Source organism: Macaca fascicularis, chromosome 9 (assembly GCF_037993035.2).
Source record: "Macaca fascicularis isolate 582-1 chromosome 9, T2T-MFA8v1.1".
Lineage (NCBI taxonomy): Eukaryota > Metazoa > Chordata > Mammalia > Primates > Cercopithecidae > Macaca > Macaca fascicularis.
Window position 1 is genome coordinate 123,974,243 of NC_088383.1, and position 26,491 is coordinate 124,000,733.

Consider the following 26,491-nt stretch of genomic DNA (forward strand, 5'->3'; position numbering starts at 1 on the left):
TGATGAGGAGAAAGAGTGACTGTAAAGAAACCTAAAAAACAATGAGGACAAACTTTATCTGTCTCACAATACTTATGATAGCATTTAATGTATCTGGTGCAAAAGTAATTTTTCTCCACTCTGCCTTATGCTGGGATCAAAACAATATTCCTCAGTCTTGTTGAGGAGTGAATAACTTTTAGGGAGAAGGTCTCAAATGGAAAGTAGTTTAAAGTTTACGAATTGCAAGAATGCCTTTTGATATCTAAACAATGTGTACTAAGGAATGCAACCTACTGAAAAGCTGGTATTCAAAATCGGAATTATTAAAAATTGTAGTGGAGGCAGTGGGGGCTTGGAGGGCGGCAAACAGGAGTGCATGAAGAGCATCAAAATAAGCCCAAGTGATTTACCATTGGCTTGGTTTCTTCGGGAAATTTGAAGAATTCATACTTATTTATACGTTTTCAAATATTTATTTAAGTGCCTACAACGTGTGAGGCATCTAGGATGTCTCGGCAAACGTGGTACATAAGTTCCTCGCTCCAATAGAGCTCACATTTGGATGTCTTCTAATTCTGAACCTGAATGCAAGAGCACAACACAGTCAATGAAGCAGTGAGCCCAGGAAGCCATGGATCTTCACAAGCCCCAGGAAAACTCAACATTTAAAACTTTCTATTTAAAACATAAGGGCACAGCAGGCTCTTGGTCTGTATGGGAAGGCCATGGACTACAATTCCCACAAGCCCTTGTGACCTCTCCGTTCTGCGCAGCTTCGCGGTATGAGAAAGAGGGTCCTGTCAGGCGCACTCTTGTTGCATCATCAGCGTGCGCCTCCACCATGAAACAGGTTTGGACTACAAAAGTATGGCCGTTTCTGAGGCGGCGGTTATGTCTTCGTCGTCTTTGAAAACAGACACATTCCCTGTCCTTGAAACTGCAGGAACGGTCGCAGCAATGGCTGCGACCCCGCCAGCAAGGGCTGCAGCCGCGGTGGTTGCGGCCGCGGCCAGGACCGGATCCGAAGCCAGGGTCTCCAAGGCCGCTTTGGCTACCAAGCTGCTGTCCCTGAGCGGCGTGTTCGCCGTGCACAAGCCCAAAGGGCCCACTTCAGCCGAGCTGCTGAATCGGTTGAAGGAGAAGCTGCTGGCAGGTACTGCAGCCCGGGTGGGGACCAGGCTGAGGCGGTCGCTACGAGAGGGGAAGCACATTAGGCTTTTTGCGACGCTCGTGATTCAAGAGACAAAAGGAAGGGAAAGGGAGAATGACCATTGAATTAGCTCTGGACAGAAATCTCGGGCATCTCGGGCTTGGACTTGCCCTGGCACGAACTCTTGTAGCCTACTTGGCAGTTGTTCTCAGTGGGAGGAAAAAACCCATACTTACACAATAAAACCCTGCCCTTGGGCGTGCAGACCTATTTTCTGTAATCTGATCCCTCAGGAGGCTTTTGTTGGGTTCACGTGGATGAACCCCAAAAGGAAGTACTGGCACTTACCCCCAAAGTTGCATTCCTCAGAATGTATTGGAAATGCAGATATACTTCGTTAACCAAGACTTAATAAAGTCGTTTTCATATTTTAGTGGGCCTAACAATTACTTAGAGTCTCTTGTACAAATACAGATTCCTAATCCCTGCCCTGTCCGAGATTGTGATTCGGACGGTTCAGGGTATTTTTAGGAAACTGCAATTCTAAATAGTTGCTCCAGGTGATTCCAGTGTAAGTGGTTTATGGACCACGTTTGAGGAACACTAAATATAACTTGGTCACTAAGCTGAGAGTGTTCTTTTTATTGATTCGTTTATTCACGTCTGTCTCGCCATTAAACCAGTACAGGGACTTTCTTATATTGTTTAGTGTCCCATGGAAAACTTTACACTTAAAAAAAATGCAAAAATAAATTATTTTAATGGGAATTATAACTGACAGTACAGATTTAAATGTTTATGGGCAAATAGGCACGCTCCTGCAGATGTTTAATTCCAGTATCACGACTACTCATTCTTTTATTGAAGTTTTGCTTTGTTGCCTGAAAGGATGACTCATTCAGAGGACGTCAAAGTAAGGAATTGCATCAAGGATATGTATTGTGGTGTCATCATAGTTTTTTAGTTTTCCTATATAGAACTGCTGCTTTCCTGATTTGTTAACTAAACTCTGGGTTTCTTTTTTTGTTATCCTTAAGGTAATGATTACCATTCTTTCAGACAAGTTTCTGACAAAGCCATATTCTGGCCTTCTGGCTAATCTCTCTAAGAACTGAATTTTCTTGTTGAATCTTGGTTAAAATGATTGTTTCAAGGCTGTTGCTAGGCTAGAATCTTTAGCTAGAGACATTCTCATTATCCTTGATTTCTATATTGTTTGTGATTGGCCTATTCTGTATTTATGTTAGTTAGGCTATGGCTTTCCAGATGTCGTTATAACTGGCTGTCAGAATTACTTGGGAAGTATTTGAGATGGAGTTTCGCTCTTGTTGGCCAGGCTGGAGTGCAATGGCATGATCTCGGCTCACTGCAACCTCCACCTCCCGGGTTCAAGTGATTCTCCTGCCTCAGCCTCTCAAGTAGCTGGGATTACAGGCATGCACCATCAACTCTGGCTAATTTTGTATTTTTAGTAGAGATGGGGTTTCTCCGTGTTAGTCAGGCTGGTCTCGAACTCACGACCTTAGGTGATCCACCCGCTTCAGCCTCCCAAAGTGCTGGGATTACAGGCGTGAGTCACTGCGCTCAGCCTTGGGAAGGTTCTTAAAGATACCTACATTCTAATGTTAGCTGTGTTTGACAACCACAGTCAGTGGTTGTGTCCTCCAATACCATTCCTCGTCTTTCTTTGCGTTGATTCCTGTTATACTGCAATCCCTAATCTTTGTCTGTTGGGATCCTTCAAAGCCCTAAGTGTACCAGAATTTTATAGCTAGAAAATACTTTAATAAAAATCCACGAATACTTAGTTCAGTGGGGTGAACCAAATTCCCCACTTTATATAGTAGAGGCAGTATGTCTGCAAGTTAGAAGGAGGTATATTTGGGCACAAAGGGAAGATAGTATATTTATGGGGCCTTCCTACTCCAAGGGGTGTCAAGTTGAAAATACAAAGAGTTCCCCAAAAGGTTTCTGTTAATTTGTGGGTGAGAGATCCATGATGGGTTGCAAGTGACAGGTCAAGGGTTTGAAACCGAGGTCTGGCCTTTGAAGTTTATGTCAAAGCAGACAGCCATACCCTTCTAAGTACAGTGATGTCATAATTAGAGAATGATGCCAGGGTGTTCCAGAGACCATGGTTCTGACTCAGTAGAGTGATAATTTTCTTGGGAGGCCGAGCCACCCAGCATTCTTTTGGCCATTTAATCTGGCTTCTGCATTTCCATTGTTGCTTTGATTTCCCTCCTCCCTTGTCTGTCCACTCATTTCGTTTTCTTTGCTTTATTTTCTTTCTACTCTGCGTCAGTGTTGATAAGGAAGGTTTGACGGGCTTGGGGGCAGGTATAGATCAATATAGCAGTTCCTGCTTTTCTCTTCTTTCTCACTTGACATCTAATAGTCAATACTCTCTCAATATGTTATATGCCATCATCAAAACAATTTATATTTACCCAGAAGGAAGCACTGGCCCTGTCTCCCCAAAATACTTTCAAGTAACATTATTTTGCCTTATTTTTATTTTTTTTAAATAGGATAGGATCTCACTCTGTTGCCCAGACTGGAATACAGTGGCACAGTCTTGGCTTACTGCAACCTCTGCTTCCCGAGCTCAAACAGTCCTCTCCCCTAAGCCTCCCCAGTAGCTAGGGCTATAGGTGCACACCACCATGCCCAGCTAATTTTTGTATTTTATTTTGGATAGAGACAGGGTTTCCCTGTGTTGCCCAGGCTGGTCTCGAACTTCTGGGTTCAAGTGATCCATCCATCTCGGCCTCCCAAAGTGCTGGGATTACAGACATGAACCACTGTGCCTGGCTCACTTTATATTTACAACAGGAATATGAGATAAGCCAGGCTGGCATCCTCTTTTTAAAGATCTAAATGCTTAGGAAGTTAAGGTGCAACTTAATCTTAGCTGCTTTCCACATAATGTTTTGTTGAGATTCATTTCTTTAATGAATTGAAAATTTTGGTTTTTCAATTTGAAGGAGACAGCGAATATAGGGAGTTTGGGAATTTGGTGTATTTAGAAATAGCCCTGCATGAGATGTACTCCTAGTGTTAGGTAGCTAGAGATGCCAGCAAAGACCATGGAAGAGATTTAGAAATGGAAATTGAGGACTTTTAAAAGTATCTTTGTATATAAAAATTAACTTCTTTTCATGATTCTCTAAGAGCCCACCACTACCAAGAATTTACTAGATTTTTGCAGGTTAGTTTGGATATTTACCCACTTTTTAAAAATGCCATTTTTCTCTTAGAGAATGAATTCTAGTGTCTTGATAGCTAATTTTGGAATACTCTTTCTTTATAATTTAGGGAATATACATTTTAAAATCTTTTCTTTACTAGTAACGAGGTCATAGTCTCTTAACATGTGAAGTTTGTATAATACTTTTTATTTGTTTTGAAAATGCCATTCCCTCTTCCTCCCAAGTTTATGGAAATCCTACTTAATTTGTCATGGTAATCACCTTTTTTTCATCCCCATTACTCTCGTAGAAGCTGGAATGCCTTCTCCAGAATGGACCAAGAGGAAAAAGCAGACTTTGAAAATTGGGCATGGAGGGACTCTAGACAGCGCAGCCCGAGGAGTTCTGGGTAAGAGATATGAAAGGAAATTAAGTGTCCACTGTCACTTAATATCAGAAAGAAACACTGGTTGAGAACAGATAGATTGACTAAAGCCTTATATTTTTCACTATACTTTGGAATGTTTCAGATCTACTGGATATATATAGTGCCATCTTTTAAGGAAGCCTTTAAATCGTACAAGGCCTACAAGGCTGTTAGAAATAGCTACTTTTATGTGTGGATGGGACTTTGAAAAAAGGTTTCTCTCTGTGCAGAAAAGAGTTAACATAGCAGGCCTGAAATTACTATCTTTAGAAAGGTCTGCTTGCACAGCTTGCCCTTGGCTGGTATCTGGGAACTTGGATTTTAGGAGTGTTCCCACCCTTCGCTGTCTGATAAGGCTGGTTGGCTATGCCTCAGATGTTTCTGGGAACACCAGCTTTCCTTCTAGGAATCTGGAATTTTGCTCCACTGCTAAGGCAGAGGGTGCCTGAGTGATCATCCTCTCAAGTCCCCAGTAAAACCTGTGGGCACTGGGGTCAGGCATGGTGGCTCACGCCTGTAATCCCAGCACTTTGGGAGGCTGAGGCAGGCGGATCACGAGGTCAGGAATTTGAGACCAGCCTGACTGACATAGTGAAACCCTGTCTCTACTAAAAATATGAAAATTAGTCGGGTGTGGTGGCATGTGCCTGTAATCCCAGCTACTTGGTAGGCTGAGGCAGGAGAATCGCTTGAACCTGGGAGGCGGAGGTTGCAGTGAGCTGAGATCATACCACTGCACTTCAGCCTGGGTGACAGATGGAGACTCTGTCTCAAAACAAAACAAAACACAGCTTTGGGCACTGAGTTTCTAATGAGCTTCCCTGAGCGAAACATTGCACACGTGTTACCGCTTTTTTTGTTAGAGAAAGCAGCACGCTCGAGCATCCTCTCACAGGAGGGGGAGAGGATAAGGAAGCTTGTGCCCAGATTTCTCTGTGTCTTTATCTCTTATGGTCCAACTGTGTATTCTTACTACATCACTGTAAAAAATCTGAGCTATATATCAATCTTTGAATGTGGGCTGGTCTTGGGGACTCTTGACAAGGTAGAAGGCTCTGTTTGTCTGCCTATCTCTAATCTGATCTCTGAAATCAACTCTCTTGAGAAGGGGAAGCTTGAGAGGAAGTCATTTTCTGCTAGAGATATATTAGTTGACTATTGCTTGTGAAGGAAAATTAGTAGAATTGATCAAAGGGAATAAAAATATTTTATCCTTTTTTATTCCATCTGTTTTTTGTTTTTTGCCCCTGGTGGAGATTCTGAAGTGCAAGTGTGTTATACACAGGCTAGGGTATATTTTACTCTGTAACTGCATCCTTAGTCACAGAACTACCTGCATACATTGGGATCCCTCTCAGTGCCCCCTTCCTCACATACGAGAAACAAACTTTTATGGAACAATACTCATCTTTTTACATGCTCTGGTATTTTATATTTTATTCAGTTTCATTTACAGCAAAAATTAGGTACAAAGGAACAACAGCAAACCTTGATCTAAGCTATCCAAAGTAAATGAGTGCTTATTTAAAAGGATAAAATTGGTGAAGAAAATGGTATGCTTCAAGAACATTATAAACTGTATGATTTTTGTATTTTCTAAAATTATAGGTTTATGTTGGCAGTAATATTTTTACTTGAGGTTAAAATAGAAAAAATCAGTCGAGACCAACCTGACCAACATGGTGAGACCCTGTCTCTACTAAAAATACAAAATGTAGCCTGGTGTGGTGGCATGTGCCTGTAATGCCAGCTACTTGGGAGGCTGAGGCAGGAGAATCACGTGAACCCAGGAGGTGGAGGTTGCAGTGATCTGAGATCCCGCCATTGCACTCCAGCCTGGGCGACAAGAGCGAAACTCCGTCTCAATAAATAAATGAATAAATAAACAAACAAAATAGAAAAAATCAGGCTGGGCATAGTGACTCATGCCTATAATCCTAGAAATTTGGGAGGCCGAGGTGGGTGGATTGCTTGAGCCCAAGAGTCCGAGACCAGCTTAGGCAATATGGTGAAACCCTATCTCTATAAAAAATTTAAAAATTAACTGGGTGTGGTGACACATACCTATAGTCCCAGCTACTTGGGAGGCTGAGGTGGGAGTATCACTGGAACCTGGGAAGTTGAGGCTGCAGTGATCTGTGATTGCACCACTGCACTCCAAAAAAACAAGCATAACAAAACAAAAACCCCAGCTAATAATAAGCATTTATTGAGCACTTACTGTATATAAGGTCTTCAGTTTTGGGCATTCGTAAGTTCTATAGTTTAATTCTCATTGTAACCTATAAGAGAAGTTATTACTATCCCCATTTTACAGAAGAAGAAAGGAAGACCCTGAGAGATAAAGTAACATGTTCACTGTCAGAATTAGTGAGTGACAAAGTCAGGATTTGAGCCAGATCTCAGTTCCAAAGCATCTGCCCTATTGTGGATGGCAGATACCTGGCGCTCCTGCTTTTGTTCCTCATGCCCTGTGCTCTTGGCAGAAATTGGGGCTTCATGATTCTTATCAGCTTAGCACTTCAGTAGCCTGTACCAGTTGATTAGAGTTGGCCTTTGAGTTGAAGCCTATGTTCCTAACCCTTCTGCTTTACTGTTTTCCAGGCATAGCACCACAAATACAAGAAAAGAGAGGATAAGATCTGTTGCTTATTTATGAATAGATCAATTTCTATTAATTTCTAGTGGCAGTTCTTCATTGGCATGCAGAAAATAGTCATATTCAAGGCAGTGAATGAAAGTTTATTTTTTACCCTAAACCTAAGGCAAGCTTGTCCAACCTTTGGCCTGCGGGCTGCATGTGGCCTAGGGGGGCTTTGAATGCAGCCCAACACAAATTTGTAAACTTTCTTAAAACATCATGAGATTGTTTTGTGATTTTTTTTTTTTTAAACTCATCAGCTGTTGTTAGTATATTACGTGTGTAGCCCAAGATAATTCTTTCATTGTGGCCCAGGGAAGCCAAAAGATTAGACACCCTTGGCCTAAGGGATCTTGTTGAAGCTTCCATTTTAGTATTATGAAGGGGCTGAGATTTGTATGTGTGGAAGAAACTGTATTGGAAACAGTTTTCTGGTTGGAGGCTTAATTTATATTTGATCACACAGGGACTTTTATGATGATATAATATGTTCATATGTCAGATGTATTAATTTTTCTTCTAATGCATGTGATTTCCAAGGAGAGAGAAAGTTTAAAAAATTGTTGGTGTTAGGCCGGGCGCGGTGGCTCAAGCCTGTAATTCCAGCACTTTGGGAGGCCGAGACGGGCGGATCACAAGGTCAGGAGATCGAGACCATCCTGGCGAACACGGTGAAACCCCGTCTCTACTAAAAATACATAAAAAACTAGCCGAGCGAGGTGGCGGGCGCCTGTAGTCCCAGCTACTCGGGAGGCTGAGGCAGGAGAATGGCGTGAACCTGGGAGGCGGAGCTTGCAGTGAGCTGAGATCCGGCCACTGCACTCCAGCCTGGGCGACAGAGCGAGCCTCTGTCTCAAAAAAAAAAAAAAAAAAAAAAAATTGTTGGTGTTTAGTCACAGAGTAAGGGATGTTTGTTGTCCAAGTTAGCAGTTCTGGAAACTTATGAGAAGACGATTTTTGATTGTGTGGTAAAATAAACACTGGACTCTAATCATACTTCGGTTTACACACTGGCTACTGGCTGCTTTAATTACTAACTATATACACCCTAAGAAAATCCCATAACTTCACTGAATGTTTCTTCATCTCTTAAAAGAGGATAATGTCTACCAAAACTGAGTCAAAAGGTTTTCAAAAATATCTTACAAAATACTTATAGTATGTAGATATATACTTTATCCTGTGAAGTGTTGTATACAGGTCTTTTTTATTTTTATTTATTTATTTTTTTGAGATGGAATCTTGCTCTGTTGTCCAGGCTTGAGTGCAGTGGCGTGATCTCGGCTCACTGCAACCTCCGCCTCCCAAATTCAACTCCCAATCCCTGACTAGCTGGGATTATAGGTGACTGCCACCACGCCCGGCTGATTTTTGTATTTTTAGTAGAGTCAGGGTTTCACCATGTTGACCAGGGTGGTCTTGAACTCCTGATCTCAAGTGATCTGCCCACCTCAGCCTCCCAAAGTGCATGGTGAGCCACCATGCCCGGCCAAAAGGTCTTTTTTGAAAACAAACAAACAAAAGAAAACAAACTAAAACTGGACCTGTGCAAAAAAAATACACTTTTTCTTTCAACATTTTTTTTTTGCAATATTAATGATGCAGTTAAGAATTTAGCTGACAATTTAAGATTATAACCTGAAATTCAGGTTTATAATTCTATAGCATGATTGCTAGAGGGTTCACAAGTTTCTCAAAAATACATGGTAGGCAGGCCGGGCGCAGTGGCTCTAATCCCAGCACTTTGGGAGGCCGAGGCGGGTGGATCACGAGGTCAGGAGATCAAGACCATCCTGGTTAACACGGTGAAACCCCGTCTCTACTAAAAATACAAAAACTTAGCCGGGCACAGTGGTGGGCACCGGTAGTCCCAGCTACTAGGGAGGCTGAGGCAGGAGAATGGCGTGAACCCGGGAGGCGGAGCTTGCAGTGAGCGAGATGGCGCCACTGTACTCCAGTCTGGGCGACAGAGTGAGACTCCGTCTCAAAAAAAAAATGGTAGACAAAATATGGCCCTCTAAAGGTGTCCGTGTCCTAATTTTCATAACCTGTGAATATATTAGGTTACATCACAAGGAGCATTAGGGTTGTAGATGGAATTGATGTTGCTAATCAGCTGACTTTAAGATAGATTATCCTGAAATTTCCAAGTAGACCCAATGTAATCATAATATTCTTTAAAAGTGGAAGAGGAGGCAGAAGAGAGAGTCAGAGGACATGTAGCAGTGGAGGCAGAGGTTGGAGTAATGTGGGTTGCTGGCTTTGAAGAGTGAAGGGGATCACAAGCCAAAGAATGGGGGCAGCCTCTAAAAGCTGGAGGAGGCAGGCAAGCAAAAAAATGGGTCCTCTAGGGGGGCTCTAGTGAAGGATTCTCCCCTAGCACCTCCAGAGAAGAACACAGCCAAGCCAACCCTTTGATTTTAAGCCTAGTTAAACCCATTTCAGGCTTCTGACCTCCACAACTGTATGATAAAAAGTTTGTATTGTTTTAAGCCAGATTGGTAATTTGTTACAGTAGCAATAGGAAAGGAATACACCTGTTTATCATACATCACTTAAAATGTAAATAAAATTTCTATATACCATTTCAAAAATGATGTTTTTAAATTTTAGAGGTTATACAAACAGTGGGAAAATTTCGAAAATACAGGAAAGTTGAAAATAAAAAATTATCCATTTTCCACCTTTCATCAATAGTCAGTTAACATTTTTGCCATATTTCCTTGTAGCTTTTTGTCTATGTGATTTTTAAAGTTGAGCTCTACTTCATTGTGTGTACTTATATATCCATTTTTTAAACTTAACATTGTAACATAGACATTGTTCATGTTAATAAGCTCTTTGTAAACTTTATTTTTAATGGCTATAAAATGTTCCATCATATGGCTGAAATACAATTTGTTAATCATTTCCCTATTTGAGGTCCCTGAGGTTATTACCAGAGTTTTATCAGAACTGATTTTGTGAGGGATGTCTTTCTAGATAGAACTTTTTGTTTGTTTTGTTTTTAGTTTTTATTTTTTACCGACACATCTGTATCAGCCAGGTGTTTCAGATTCTTAAAATAGATTCCTACAATTGGAAAGATACGAGCCTTGTAAGATGATCCTATAGAAAGCTGGAAATACATGTATGGAGTCCATGCCTGTCCTAGAGAGACTCTCATCATAAACAAATTCTATCTTTTTGGTTTGAGAATAGGATACTAGGACATTGGATAAGTTTGGAGATAGTTGTTTTTGGTTTTGTTTTTTAACAGAGAAGACATTTGAGTGAGCACAGAACACTTGGGAGATAGAGTAGGAGAGTAGTGATTGTGCAACAGTGCATGGAAAACCCTGTCATTCATCCACTCTCTAAATTCTCCACACCTTTTCAGATGTGGTGCCTTTGCTCATGTTTTTCTTTTATAAGCTGCTCATCTCTCTCAGCACCTTTGGTTGTAGAAGTCCTACTGGCCTTTCCAGGTTCAGCTGAAATGCCGTTTCCTACCTTTGAAGCCTGCCTGCTTGCTCTTCTATACTACTAATGTAAAATTTCATTTTGTTCTCCTGGTTTTTGTTAATATCTCTCTCTCTATTAGATTGTTAAATCACAGCTGAAGCCAGGTCTTATTTATTTCTGCACCTACACAATAAGTACTGAAAACAATTTTGAGTGATTGAAGGCAAAACATGCTAAGTAAAAATTCTGTCCAGGAAACTAACCTGTGAATGAAAAGCTGCTGGTTGGCTAGGTCCCAACTCCAGATAATTTTTCTATATGCCACCACCATATTAGTCTTCCTAAAATTCTGCTTTCACTAATCACCTCACTTCAGTGGCACTTGGTTATTCTTAGGTATAAAATGAGAGGATTAAGCTGGGTAACTCTAAGATGCCTTCTTTTAAATTTTATCCTTCTGGGTCACTAAACTAGCTCAGAAACGATCATGAGTTCAGGATTTCAACCATGTTAAAGTCAAACGTGTCAGCCTGCTTCTAAGATACCCTGTGTTCAGTTGATAAACCCACTGTTCTCATCCTTGTATCTGAGAGTTTGTGCAATTATTTTCTTTTTTAAAACATGCTTCTCTTCTCTCTATTGTGTTCCCTGTACATCCTTCAAAGGCCTAATACAAACTCTGAAATGCTTGAATGAAGCGTTCTCTGGCCTCTTTAGTCATTTAGAATGCTCCCACCTTTGCCTTGCTATGGCAGCTGTTCTCTCTCTGTTCATTTTGACACTTAATCATATACTATCATATTGTTATTTAGCATTTTTCACTCATTAGGCAACATTTCTTGAGCACTGTATTTTTCTGTATTTTATTTTCCTGATGAGATTATAAGCTGTTTTGAAGTTAGGAAATGTGTCACAAGTTTCTTTGCTTTTCCATTGGAAGTATTCCTCTTGGGATTATGTTTATAGTAGTTGTTCAAAAAAATATTGTTTGGGGATTTATTTGATTGGGATCAAATTGCATTGAATCTTTCCTGTTTGCCTCATCAGCAGTAGTATCTACAAGTTCTGTCATTTGAAGAGTATTATGCTCTTCAGAGGATTACTGAGGGCAGACTGTTTTGATCTTAGACCTTGAACTATATGACTTGGATCAATACAGATGAGTGCCATAGAAGTTTTGAGGGGGTTGGAATAGACTTTATGAATGAGTTGGGGCTTGAGCTGGGCTTCAAAGGATTGACTTTGAATACTTTAATAAGGAGTTGGTACTGTAGGCACTGGGACCCTACTAAGGATTGTTTGGGGGGCTTTGTAATGTGAAAAATAGGGTTTCAGAAATGGTTAAGAAGTGGTATGAATTGGAAGAGAAAGGGATAGGATGTAGAACTGTCAGGTTTGCAGTGATGTAGGCTGTTGGCAGTGAAAAGAAAGCCTAGGTGAGTTAAGGTGGCAGAGGGAATGGAAAGGAAGGGGGTCAGCTCTTAGACCATTTGGTTTGAATCTTTTTTTTTTTTTTTTTTTTTGAGACGGAGTCTTGCTCTGTCGCCCAGGTTGGAGTGCAGTGGCACAATCTTGGCTCACTGCAAGCTCCACCTCCTGGGTTCATGCCCTTCTCCTGCCTCAGCCTCCCAAGCAGCTGGGACTACAGGCGCCCACCACCGCACCCGGCTAATTTTTTGTATTTTTAGTAGAGACGGGGTTTCACCGTGTTAGCCAGGATAGTCTCGATCTCCTGACCTCGTGATCCGCCCATCTCGGCCTCCCAAAGTGCTGGGATTACAGACGTGAGCCACCGCGCCCGGCCTGGTTTGAATCTTAACTCTACCAGGTACTGGTTGTGAGATGCTGGACAAAGTTCTTAGTCTCTTATTCCTGTTTCCTCATCTATCTCATTTATCAACAGGGATAATTATACCATCTTTTAAAGTTTTTTTTTTTTTTTTTAGATGGAGTTTTGCTCTTGTCACCCAGGCTGGAGTGCAGTGGAGTACAATGGTACGATCTTGGCTCACCGCAACCTCCACCTCCTGGGTTCAAGCGATTCTCCTGCCTTAGCCTCCCAAGTATTTGGGATTACAGGCATGTGCCACCATACCCGGCTAATTTTGTATTTTCAGTAGAGATGGGCTTTCTCCATGTTTGTCAGGCTGGTCTCGAACTCCTGACCTCAGGTGATCTGCCCTCCTCAACCTCCCAAAGTGCTAGGATTACAGGCGTGAGCCACCATGCCTAGCCTTTTAAAGTTGTTATAAGGATTAAATGGGATAATGAAAGGAGAGCATTTCGAGTAGAATCTGATACATGGTAAACTCACTGAATGATATTTGCCGTAAATATTGAAGATATTTTTTCCAGTTTGCCAATCAGTACTCCTTGTTTGCTTTTATAATTCTGAATTGTGGTGGTTGTGTTGTGTTCTTATGCACAGTTGTATCTGTTGATGACAAATATTTCAATTCTTACAAAAGTGTGGCTTCTTACAAAAAGAGAAGTGACTAAATCCTCTCACCCTCACCGAGTGAAATGTGTTGTCGTATGAATAATGTTTGAAATTTAAGAGAAAGGTAGGCCATTGTTGTACTTTATATTTGGTCTCTGTTAAAATACATTCTTCAGCCTTCATTTTACCTTGTATTCTTCTTTGTGTTACACTGAGTTGTTATGTTTCTCTTTCCTTGATTGTATATACTGCTGGGTGCTAATCATCTTTAAATGGTTCATTAGCTATGATAATGGCTTTTGCTTTGTTTAATAATGAATTCTGTCAAAAGACTTTATCATACCCACTTGAACATGGTTAATTGTGCCATGTGTTTTTTACTGGTGCCCATATAAAATTCCAGTGTGTCCTTTGAGATTGTTCTAAGGCTTCATTATCTAATGGGCTGGGTTGAGGTTTCTACTGAGTTTAATGCTTTGAGAATGGGGAGAAAGGTCTTCTCATCCCTTCTTTAGAGTTTCTTATTTGCATGACAAGTTCAACTGTTTGGAGTAATAGGAGCCCTGAAATTTTGCTAAATATATGCTCTTTCCCACTTCACATTACCTAAGCCGGGAAATTATGACCAAAATATATAGCTATTTTAAAAACCTAGTTTTCAGAACAGAGTGTCATAATATTTCTTTCTTTGATTTGTAGTTGTTGGAATTGGAAGTGGAACAAAAATGTTGACCAGTATGTTGTCAGGGTCCAAGGTAAGAATACTGAAATAGTTCTGTTTTTCTTTAATGTTCTTAATGACTTACATGTATTGGATTTTTATCAAATAGAAAAACTGAGTAAACTGCATGAATGGGTATAATTCCTGAGTATTATGTCTACAAACATATCTGAGATTGAAAATATCGAGACTGAAAATTGGAAATTCTTAATTGAAAACCAATTAGACTTAAAGAAACAATGCTACAGTGCTCATCATTTAATAAAATTATATTTGGGGCCAGGCGCGGTGGCTCAAGCCTGTAATCCCAGCACTTTGGGAGGCCGAGACGGGCGGATCACGAGGTCAGGAGATCGAGACCATCCTGGCTAACATGGTGAAACCCCGTCTCTACTAAAAAAAATACAAAAAACTAGCCAGGCGAGGTGGCGGGCACCTGTAGTCCCAGCTACTCGGGAGGCTGAGGCAGGAGAATGGCGTCAACCCAGGAGGCGGAGTTTGCAGTGAGCTGAGATCCGGCCACTGCACTCCAGCCTGGGCCACAGAGCGAGACTCCGTCTCAAAAAAAAAAAAAAAAAAGAAATTATATTTGGACTTATAAAATATCATATTTCTTAGATGATTGGGACTTAAGAGATCATAAATGCTAGTGGCAGACTTTTTTAAACCTTAGAATTTTTATAGAAACAATACCATTTTGTAAAACTGCGCCCTTTTAGCAAAAATATGCTATGTTCATTGGTTATAAAATGTTTATTAAAGAAAAGAGTAGGGCCTCTTTAAGATGATGAAGTATGTTCATTTATGAGAGTAACCTTGAATAGATCCAAAAGCACTTTTCTAGGCACTTGATAGAAGAGAGAAGGGGTTATTTGGAGGCAGGAGTGGCTGGAAAGCTGTGAACTGCTGGTAGAAGGGGTCTCTTCCAGCTGTCAAAGAGATAATGTCTGTATCCATATGAGTAATTAGGTGCTGGTTATAAGTGCTGGGACTAAGGGCCAATGAAAATGCATGTGCAAGGAAGATGAGTATGCCAAGAGGTAGCAAAAAATTTCATTATGTTCCTGGAATAAACTTTGTTTTAAAACTCTTGCTCTAAATGTAATATAAATTATTGATAAAATGACTTTTGTTTCTTTAAAAGAATCTGTAGTCAAAGACTATTTAAAACAATTTTCAGTTCATTGCAGACTGATTGATGACTTTTGTAAAATATAATTAAAATATTATGGCAATGTAAAATTGCTAAATAAGTTTCTATGCAATCTCATTTTCTGAACTTATTATAGATACTGGCCTTTGGAAAACACTTGACATAGTAGTGGTTTAAGTATTAAAATAAAAGCCCTGGCCGAGCGTGGTGTCTCATGCCTGTAATCCTAACACTTTGAAAGGCCAAGGTGGCAGATCACTTGAGGTCAGGAGTTTGAGAGCAGCCTGGCCAACATGGTGAAACCCATCTCTACTAAAAATACCAAAAAAATTATCCAGGTGTGGTGCTGCACACCTTTAATACCAGCTACTTGGTAGGCTGAGGCAGGAGAATCACTTGAACCCAGGAGGCGGAGGTTGCAGTGAGCCAAGATCATGCCACTGCACGCCAGCGTGGGTGACAGAGTGAGACGACTCCATCTCAATAAATAATAAGTAAGCTAGGTAGGTAGGTAGATAGATAGGTACATAGATACATAGATTGATTGATAGATTTTAAAAAGCCCTGGAGAACATACTGCATGTGATATCTCATTTTGGTTATCAACTGGCATAAAAATCTGTGTGCCATTCAATTGGAAGGAATCTTAGTACCTCTGATAAATGAAGTGTGGCTTGCTTTGTAATCTTCAAAATATTGGTGTTGAAAAATTAGAGTGTAAACATTGCGTTAGAATGAAGGCGTTTGACAGTTTCTCAGTAAATATGTATATTGTGCTTAAATACTGACACACAGAGTTTAGAATCTGTTTCTGATACTGGTTTTTGCCAGTTGTTTAATATTTGTTTCTGTACTCCCAAAGATGAACAATGTTTACTTTAATATGGGATTATGGATGATTTTTTTTCCCACATTATTTGGCATTTTCTAAAATCTATACAATAAACAAGGCACTTTTATGTTAATAATAAAAATGTTATGTTTACATTAAGAAATTTGTTTGGGTTTTTTTTCCCAAGGTAAAATATATTGTGTTCATTGAGATATTCATTGTTCACCCCTCCTTCCCCAAACTACAAACACAGGCACACTATATATTATTGAAAGATTTTACTTGTAAATTTCAGGCATATTTTCAGAAATATTATGACTGAAAATGTAAATACATCACTGACTCAGGTATAAATTTTATAACAGCCAATTTGCTGTTCAGCTACAAAACCTGAATGTCATACAGTGAAATCACTGATCCTCAGATGACTGTAACATAAATAGAATACCACAGGTGCATCTTGTTACAGAAACCTAGTTCTTAGGTATTTTGTATTTCAAAAATAGGCATCATTGTCTTGTTAGCTATTTATATTTCTTATCCTTTTAGTTTTATGTACATGTTAAAAGAACTAAATCATTAAGAGTTTAGTGATGATGAAGACTATTTTTTAATAAAAAGTAGTTAAAAACTGTTAATAAATTTTTTTTCTTTTTTTAAAAGCACTGGAAGGAATCTTAGAGATCATCTTACCTAGTGACTTTCAAAATTTTTTTGATTAAGACCCATAGTAAGAGACATATTTTATGTAATGACCCTATAGATACATACATTTATGAAAAGGAAAAATTTTATCAAACAACTTTGTGTTAGTCTGTTTGTGTTGCTGTAAAGGAATAGTCGAGGCTGGGTAATTTATAAAGAAGAGAGGTTTATTTGGCTCATGGTTCTGAAGTCTGCACAAGAAACGTGGTGCTGGTATCTGCTTCTGGCGAGGGCCTCAGGAAGCTTATACTTGTGGCCATGTCACATGGTGAGAGAGGGAGTGAGAGAGAGAGGCGGAGGTGCTAGGCTCTTTTAAACAGCCAGATCGTGCATTAACTCATTGCTGCAGGGAGGGCACCAAGACATTCGTGCAGGATCCGGTATCATCACCCAGACAGTTCCCACCATGCCCCCACCTCCAACACTGGGGATTACATTTCAACATGAGATTTGGAGGGGACAGACATCCAAACTTTATCCAACTCTAACCCTATGTATGATGTATTCTTGATACTTTTCCTTCTATTTCATTAAAAAAAAAAAAGGTGTCTGCAGCCCCTAACTTGGCCCAGATCTAATGTCCACTTTTTCTTCACTTCCTGTTTTGACAGATGAATTTTTATTTGCATCACAGTGCAACTAGTAAAATTAGACTTCTGGTATGTGTAGGATGGAGTTACATTAAGAGTAGAAATACTTAGTTCTAGGATGGCAAATATTCAGTGTTCTTGTTATGGCCGTATTTACAGTACAGCCTTCTCTCCCTAGCCAGTCCTAATTGGAGATACGCTAATTGAACATGGCCTAACATTTCTTCTTGCTGAATCAAGAAACATCCTTAGAATCTTCTTCAACATAGTGCCACTTCATACAACTACTGTCACTTATTAGGTGAAATTCTGGCCTTTTAAATAAAATCTTTAGGCCATCATATTATTTTGCTTCCATCTATGAAGACCAGATACTCATCAGACCACCCAAATCATTTCTTGCATTTCTTCCCATTCAGATCAGGGTAAGAGTTAAGAAAAGAGCCACTGCCCTGTGTTCCTCATTGTCTTCCTCTCCTGCCTTGGAGTGAGCTTTGTTCTGCCAGTGATCATATTTCTCAAGTCTTTTTTTTCCTCTGTCTGATCATTTAGTATTATGTGTATAATGTGTAAGAAAAGCATGTAAGCTTTTGTACAGTGCCTTGTATACAGAAATTGCTCATTAAATACTGTTATTACTATTCTAAGTATTTTACCTATCCCCCAATCTCTCTCTTGAGGTCCAGGCCTGTTGGAGCTCTCTCGCTACATGTTCTGTGGACTCCTGAAATTAATTTTACTCAGGCGAGTTCTGTTGGAACTCTTGAATACAGTTAACTTCATTTTTTTTTCATTGCTTTTTGTGATTACTGGTGACGTAGGAAAAATAGTACACTCATCAGAAAGAGAAAGCATGCCAGTTCTTTAAGGGAGAGACAGAGTTTCCTTGGACATTAAACTCAGAAAGAAGTTTTTGACAATAAGGGTTATTAAATGACGGCGATTTTCAAAAATAGTTTTACAACAGATGTAGACATGGAGCTATGTAAAATACAATTTAGGTAAAATTATTCTGAGAGGTTAGTCTGATGTGTTCCTTTGGCCTAAGTTGATCTAAGTATAAAATGTAGCTTACCTAGAGGAGGGCAGTAGTCCCTCTCCTATCTTCCCTAAATTACACTTTCTTTGAGCCAGTCATTTAGCAAAAGCTGGATACCAGATGTTGTACTTTGAAGGAACAGACTTTGATGAGGTTTTGGAGTGCTGTCTTTATTAGTTTTCTATATTGTTGATCAAAGTTGGTTACTTTATAAATGCTTTAGAAACCAGATGGAAAGGTTATGAAAACCCAAAGAATCTAACTAGTATGTCCAGATATAAAGGTACCTCCATATCTCTGTGCAGGTAAACCATAGTGGCACCTGCAGGCAAAGCCAGCATTTCCTCAGAAGGCAACTTTGTATCCGCCTCCAGTAATTAAACAAGTGTTATCATTGGAGTGAATGAAGTTTCCCCTTTTTGGTGTGGTCAAAGGATAGTAACTTTCCCCAAGAACACAGTAACATTTTTAGCCAGTTATGAGAACTCTATAGTGTGACTTGAATAATGCTCCTATGAAACTTAGCCAACTCTTGAAGATTTCAGAATTTCTAATCAGTCTTCTCCAGAGGCTAGTCCAGTTTGTACGTTTTCTATATATTCTATTAATATTCATATATTTCAGAAATACTGTATTGAAATTTTTAAAGGGCTTATACTTATGAACTATAAAAAAGAACTGTTCCTTCTTATTGAAGACATTCAAAGTCACATGTTTTTGGTTTGACAGGTTTTTAAAAAAGTGTTCTTTCTCATCCTCAGTAATATCCCTGTTTTGTTGGTGAAGTTTTAAATCACAAGCTTTCAAAATCACACCTCAGTTGAGATCCAAGGAAATGATTGTGTATACTTTCTGTAATAGAAACATTTTTCTTTCTCCTAAACAGTACAGAAGCTGATTTGCTGCTAGAGATGTCTAGCTCATATCTGCTGTGGGGTTCAGGGAGCTTGAAGATGAGTAGAGAGTAGAATAATACCAGTGAGAAACTATGAGTCCCAGAGAGTACACAGGTCAATGGAATGTTCTTCAGGACCTCTCTTTGGTGCAGTGGAATTACATTGTAATGAATACAGTAGTAGAACTCACAATTCCCAGATACACGTCTTGGAGAATTAACAGCTCTAAAGCACAGACTCTATGTAGAATTTAAGCCAGTGAAAAGAAATATTTTAGACTCCATAAGATAAAATGTTAGGGTTGAATGTATACATCTCCATGCCTTTTTTCTTCTATCCCAATATCTTTTTGGTCGTGAGACTTTGTTTCAGCTGGAGGCTTAACTGTGTGGGTGAATTTTTCTAAGTGGTTTGTGGATAACTGAATAAAATTGAAGGATAATTATTACTAGATGCCAGGACAAGGGAAAGCTAGGAAACAGCTATGATTTCAATCATCGGTTCACAGGGTGTGGTCTAAGGACTCCTGAGGTTCTTTCAGGGTGCCTGTTGAAATTGAAAGTATTTTCATAGTTTTGCCTTTTTAACTTGCAATCCCACAAATACATGACAGAGTTTTTCAGAGGTTACTAGATGTGCCATGGTATCATTGCTGTGATGGCTAATGGAAGTTTTAAACATTTTCAGCTTTAATTTCTAACACAATAAATCTAGGCAGATACATTTAAAAAAAAAAATGTGTGACAGGGTTTCTCAATAAGTTTTAAGTGTGTATAGGGGCGCTGAAACCAAAATGTTTGAGAACATTTTGATTTGATTTAAGAATGTTGATTTAGATATTGTCTCCCCTAAAAAGAATCCAACACGTAGCTACATACACTATAATTGCAGACCCTGGAATGGGTTGAGACTTAGCAGATAAAATCTAGATATTCAAAACTATGGTGAAATGTGAAGAATTGCACACATAGGCACTTCTCTAGCATGTGTATCATTCTGTCAGCAACTTTTTATTAAGCTGCTACTGTGTTTCTATCTGGTAAAGAACACAATAGAACAGCAGTGGGAAACTCTAGCTAAGAGTTCATACTTCAAGAAAGTAAGGATCAATAAAATATACTTGGAAAACAGTGAATATCTCTATAGGTCGTCATGTGCTAAGCCATGTGATATGAGAGCTCAGTGAGATAAACCAGAAATGTCTGTTGTTGCCATTATACCCAGTCCCCTCTGCAGTAGTTGTCTTTATTGAAGTCTTCCTGTTACACTGTAACCTCTTAGAGGGAGAGGACTCTGTCTTATGTATCTGTGTGTCCTTCCCTAGCACTTAGGAGAATACTTTGGACATTCATAGTCCTTAAGAAACATGATTGAATTTGTGGATTTGATATGGGCCTTCCTTCTTTCTATGTACGGAATTTGTATCGAGCACCTACTCTTAGTCATGCTGTGGAGGTGGGTAATTGGAAGTTGGGATGGATTAAGGGGTGGCTCTGAAAGCTGAATAAGGTTTGATCCTTGGAGAAGAAAGGGAGTTCAAGGCCAGGGAAGTGGCATATGTGCCCCAGGTGCACAAAACACTAAGAGTCCAGAGACTAGAATGGGCATTGCATACTTGGGAAACATGTTAAGTTTCCTAGTTCAATCTTGTTACAGAGCGGGATAGTGCAGATACTTTCAAGGCTCAGTCTGCAAGATTGCACTGTGGTTTTCTTTTGCAACTAAACAGACTCTAAAGGCAAAAAAATCATGAAACATTTTGATGCTTTGCTTTCCTTATGGGAGCTCACTGTAACTAGATGAGTCAACTCTAGCTAGTGTTACTGTGAATCATTCAATATTTTCTTTCTTAGAAAATAAAAATGGTGATGGTATTATTATCTGTTATTTACCAGGGTTAGATATTGTTGCTCTAAACTCTTTGCTTCTTCTCATGAGGCATTATTATTTTCCACATTTTAAGATAAGGAAATTAAGCTCCAGCAGGAAAGACTAACTTGACCTACAAATTGTGGTAGAGTCAGAATTCAAACCCAGCCAGTTGACCCTGGGCCTGTGCTTTTACCATTGTTGTACTTCTCTCGTACTTCTCCCTGTGGTATGCTTAATCAAGGTTGATTGTCCCAAAATACAGAAGCAGGAATGGGTGTCTCAGGTGATGAGACTGTGTTTAGTTACAAAAAAACTAATTTTTGTCAATACCTATGAAACTTTAAAAAAATTAATTCAAATGTGTTGAAATATTCCCTTCTGTATTACATTTATGTTTTTAAAAATCTGAGCTATATAATATTAAGGTAATTTCATCAAAGACCCTTAAGCTGTTATAAAATGTCTGCATATTTATGAGGTCTTGAAATTTTAATATTTTTCTCATTTTTGTGTTGGGTCCCTTCACTAGCCTAATAAATTTGTCATTAATAAGCTTGTATGTCTGCAAAGTACTTTGAACTTTATTTTATAAAATTGCTCACATAAATACAGATTATTTTCAGTGGGAAATAGATTCTTGCACTTTTTTCACTGCTTCATGTGATGCCCCAAATAAAATTTGCATTTGACCAAAAGAGAGTAGTGAAAAGAATGTGTACTACAAGTGTATCCTAAGATGAGAAATAAGACAGTCCTCACATAACCAAGAATGATCTAATTCTTCACTTGTGAATAAAGATCGGTTCTTAGAAATGATTCTTGTTCCTGAGATCTTAAGTAGTAATTTATCTTTATTAAGAAAACACATAGCAGGGCGTAGTGGCTCACGCCTGTAATCCTAGCACTTTGGCTTTGGGAGGCCGAGACGGGCAGATCACCTGAGGTCAGAAGTTCAAGACCAGCCTGACCAACATGGTGAAACCCCATCTCTACTAAAAATACGAAAAATTAGCCAGGTGTGGTGGTGGGTGCCTGTGATCCCAGCTACTCCACAGGGTGAGGCTGGAGAATCGCTTGAACCCAGGGGCCACTGCACTCCAGCCTGGGCAACAAGCAAAAACTCCATCGTAAAAAAACAAAAACAAAACAAAACAAAAAACCCACATGTAATAGTGAAGTCACTAACTCTGTGTTTTCTACAGATCTAACTTTTATTTAAATGCATGACCTAGTTACTAAGAATTGTCTTAGTATTTCATGTAAGAAGTACTTAGTTGGTTTATTTAAAGTTAATTTTAATTATATGTGTGGGAAGATTCTTGAAACTTAACATGGCCATGGGGTCAGGGCTATCGTACCATTCTCTCTACTCATGGATAGACTTGAAAATTTTCCTTAAACAAACTTCTCAGTATAAAGGTGGTTTGAGAAATTTGTTTACAATAGTGACGGTCATAATTATTAAGCCATAATTATCAATAAAATCAGGTTTTTCTTTCTCATATTGGCTAGTGTGCAATGTTTGTGAATGCTCTTCAGTTTACACAATTGCTTTCCACATATTAAAAACAAAACCATTGCAGTCTGTTATTTTAGCCTTTATTTGGTATCAGGTTGGTAGTATTAGTAAAATTCTGTATAAACTTCAAGACATGCATAACAGTATTTCTTTGCTTATGGCCCATTTTCTCTCTTGTTTCCCTTCCTCTAGAGATATATTGCCATTGGAGAACTGGGGAAAGCTACTGATACACTAGATTCTACGGGGAAGGTAACAGAAGAAAAGCCTTACGGTATGAAGCTCATCTCATGTAGGCCTGTTTTCTAACATTTAGGGAAAGTTTCTGTGAAGGTAGAATTTTAAAACAAATCTAAGTGTTCAGAATTACTCTTCCAAATAACCTCCTTGCTTGCAAAAGCACTTACGGCTAGGATTTACGTTGTTTTCCCTAGTAAATGAGCAACAAAGCGGAGATACTCTGTTAGATTTTATCTGTCTTGCCATTAAAAAAAAAAATTACCTGTCAGCTGTTGAAATAAATGTACCGGGCTTAGTACTTTAAAACTCATCATGTTTTTGTGCTTTTGTACTATGTAAAAAGAGGACAGAGGGCGAGCTATTTCTCTGGAAGTAAAGCAGAGCTCACTGGGGCCCACCTTAAGTTTCCTATTATCCCTTCTTTCACTACCCTAAGGAAGGATCGATAAATGAAATGGTCTCCTAGCAGCTCTCACAGTGCTTATGCTGTTTATAATGCAGCAATTGCAGTTTTCTAAGTCAGTTCACCTGCATGATTATGTCACCAATTTGTGGACTTTGTGCTTTTTAGTTTGTTTGTTTGTTTACTGTTATCTCTTAGTCGTAGGCAAGCCAGCATTTGGCCCCCTTATAGTTTTGTGTTGATTATCCTTATTACATATTGCGTATTGCCGCAGTAGTGAGGACAACCTTTTTGTTGTTCATAATAGCTTCATTTATTCTGTTAACATTTATATGTAGCTTAGTATCTTGCTCAATTAGGCAACATAATGAAAAGAAAAATTGCTGATTTATTTCAAGACTTTTCAAAAACAGATGTTGAAATATTCTTGGAATTATTATTATTAGCATATAATAGCAGACCCTCACTTAATTGAAAACCAGCTTAACCTTCAACCAGAAGACTTGTAAGATTAAGGAGGCATAGGGCAATAAGAGGACATCAGAGATTTCCGGAGTATACTAAAGGATTCATGAGGACTTATGTAATTAAGTTTCCTGTTTCTCTGACTCTATTTACCAAACCATAATAAGGAGAATGATTATTATTCAGAATAGTAGTCCTGGGGTAATATAATTAAGGCTGGGGGGGTACCATGTGGTGAAAAATATAAGGCGCACTAGAGTAAACAAATCTGGGTTTAATTTCTAGCTCTGCCCTTATCTAGCTGCGTAAATTTGAAATTTTCTTAGTCTCTTTATGTTGCAGTTTTTTCATCTCCAAAATGACAATAATGATAGCAACCTCATAGTGTGATTATGAGGATTGATTGGAGGAGAATGAATTTGGAGGTCTCATAGACAAGTCATGAGGCTCTTATAGTAGTACAAGCAAAGATGATGGTAGGTTGGACCAGGGTGCCAGTGGTAGAGACAGAATTTTCCTATTAGAAAAATTTCCCATGATTAGGAAGTAAAACTGGCAAGACTTGCTTTTTAGTTGATTGGATGGGATAGTGAGGAAGTTGTCAACCATGATCTAGGTTTTGGGGTTTTAAAATTGGTTACGTGATGGTGTAATTCACTGAGGATGCTGGAAGGGGACCAGGGTGACAAAAATACTTAAACATATCCCTTCTTCCTATTCTTAAGCATTTTAGAATTTTAAAAAGCTCTATGCTGTGTTAGGTAATTTGTCACCTTATTTACTTACCTTAAAGAAAGCTCAGTTTGTTAGATCATCTCATTGTAGTGATGCAGTAAATCATAGCGAAACTAACAACGTTTTTCGACTGTGAAGGGAAGAGCTTCCTACAGTTTATTGAATAGTATTTGTAGTCCCGGAAAATGAGAGCTCAGAGAATTTTGCTGATTGGTGTGATTTTTCTGTGTGCTTACAGTAAATCAACAAATACTTTTTTATTTGTTGAAGCTGCTATCGCAGGTACCAAGGGAAAGATAGATAAATGTAAGACCTAGCCTGTGTCCTTAAGGAACTTACTGTCTAATGGAGAACTCTGACCAATATTCTCAACCTTCTGAGACCTAATACAGAGACCTGTGACCAATATCTTACAATGCCTTCTTTACTATCCTGAAATAAAATTCAGAGATACTTGAATTTACTTATACATTTAGAAAAATCAATATGATATTGTAAATGGAATATAAGTAAGAAATAAAAGTAATTTATAATAAAGTAGGTGCATTCATATATAAACACACAGATACTAGCACACTAAAAGTCTTTTGGCTGGAGTGCAGTGGCGTGATCTTGGCTCACTGTAACCTCTGCTTCCCGGGTTCAAGTAATTCTTCTGCCTCAGCCTCCTGAGTAGCTGGGACTACAGGCATGTGTCACCATGCCTGCCTATTTTTCGTATTTGTAGTAGAGGCGGGGTTTCACTTTGTTGGCCACGCTGGTCTTGAACTCCTGATCAACACTCAAACATACAGCATAATTGTAAATAGTGAAAAGTGCTATTTAGGAATAATAGAGTGTTATGATAGAGAACAAAGGGAAAGGCCCTGTTACATGCTTTGATATTTGAGTCTAAGCCAGAGACTCATTTTCTTATTCCTCTGAGATAGCCTTCAGCTATCTGACATAACAGTTAAAAATAGTATTTGTCTAGATAGGACAAAATGACTTAAGAACATTAACTTGCCATTGACTGCATACTGAGTTACTTTATCCAACATCAGTTGTTCTTGACAGGTCAATTAAAAACTGTGTTTCTAGTTGTTACAATGACTGGGTGGGGTGGTGACACCAGCTGCCTTCAATGGGTGGAGACCAGGGATGCCAGATGTCCTGTAACACAGAGGATCGTAGAACACAGTGAAGAATTGTCCAGTGTACTGCCAGACTTCAGGATGTCTGCCAGATAGTCATGCAGGTGTATTTCAGCCATGGGGCTGAAACCATGTCTCTTTTGGTCCTCAGTGTATTTTTGGTGTAGTATATAGCATACAGAATGACATATATGACATATAGAGTTTGAATAAAAAAAGATAGGCAGCAGAGGCATTCTCAGAAAAGATGGTTGCAGTTAAGCCGGGAAAGGCACAGCATCTTCCTGCCTTTTGCTGCTGTCTTCTCATCCACGTCTAGGTATTAAGTGTCTGCTACTATTGCTGGTGTCTCTGAGGACACGCAGCTTCAGTGTGCTCATCTGTTCTCCACTGAGCTCAGGACACTAGGACCATAGCTTCTCAGGCTAGATGTGGACCAAGCGTCCGGGAAGGCCTAACTGTCCCTGTGATGGGAGTAGTTTTTTCTGTCCCTCCCATGAGGCAAGAAAGGTAGAAAAAAAAAGTGGAATCTCATGCTAATCTTTTATTCTAAACACCACCACCCCTTAGTCCTGAGATCAGATGTTACCAAGGTCTTCTCAAATGGATGTAGCTAATGTTGTATCTAACAGTACTGGCTCCTTTTGGACTGTATATGGTTTGGCTGCTGAGACTTATCCTGGAGTAAGCTCAAGAGTTGAATTTAGTTTCAAATTGTGATGTAAACTAATAGGGTATATGCTATAATTGGTCTAGTGTGTAGCTAGGTATAAAAATTCTTACAGAGCTGTTTGTATTTAAACTTTTCATTATAAAATGTTGTACAAGTAAAGAAAATGAAACAAAAAATAAAGGTACAGCTCTATCAATTTTCACAAAACAAATATCTGTGTAGCTAGCTATCACCCTTAGT

At 39.1% G+C, this 26,491-nt stretch overlaps 1 protein-coding gene across 2 annotated transcripts in view; it reads left to right on the forward strand.

Moving 5' to 3' along the window:
• The first annotated feature begins 807 nt into the window (after positions 1–807).
• The window catches only part of TRUB1 (TruB pseudouridine synthase family member 1), a 41,079-nt gene continuing 15,395 nt past the window's right edge, over positions 808–26,491 (forward strand). For both annotated transcript variants that reach the window (XM_005566512.5, XM_074002846.1), the window contains exons 1-4: positions 808–1,135; positions 4,634–4,732; positions 13,975–14,030; positions 22,795–22,876. In XM_005566512.5, the coding sequence (XP_005566569.3) occupies positions 850–1,135; positions 4,634–4,732; positions 13,975–14,030; positions 22,795–22,876 (523 nt within the window). In that variant the 5' untranslated portion in view covers positions 808–849. The remainder of the gene's footprint in view (positions 1,136–4,633; positions 4,733–13,974; positions 14,031–22,794; positions 22,877–26,491) is intronic.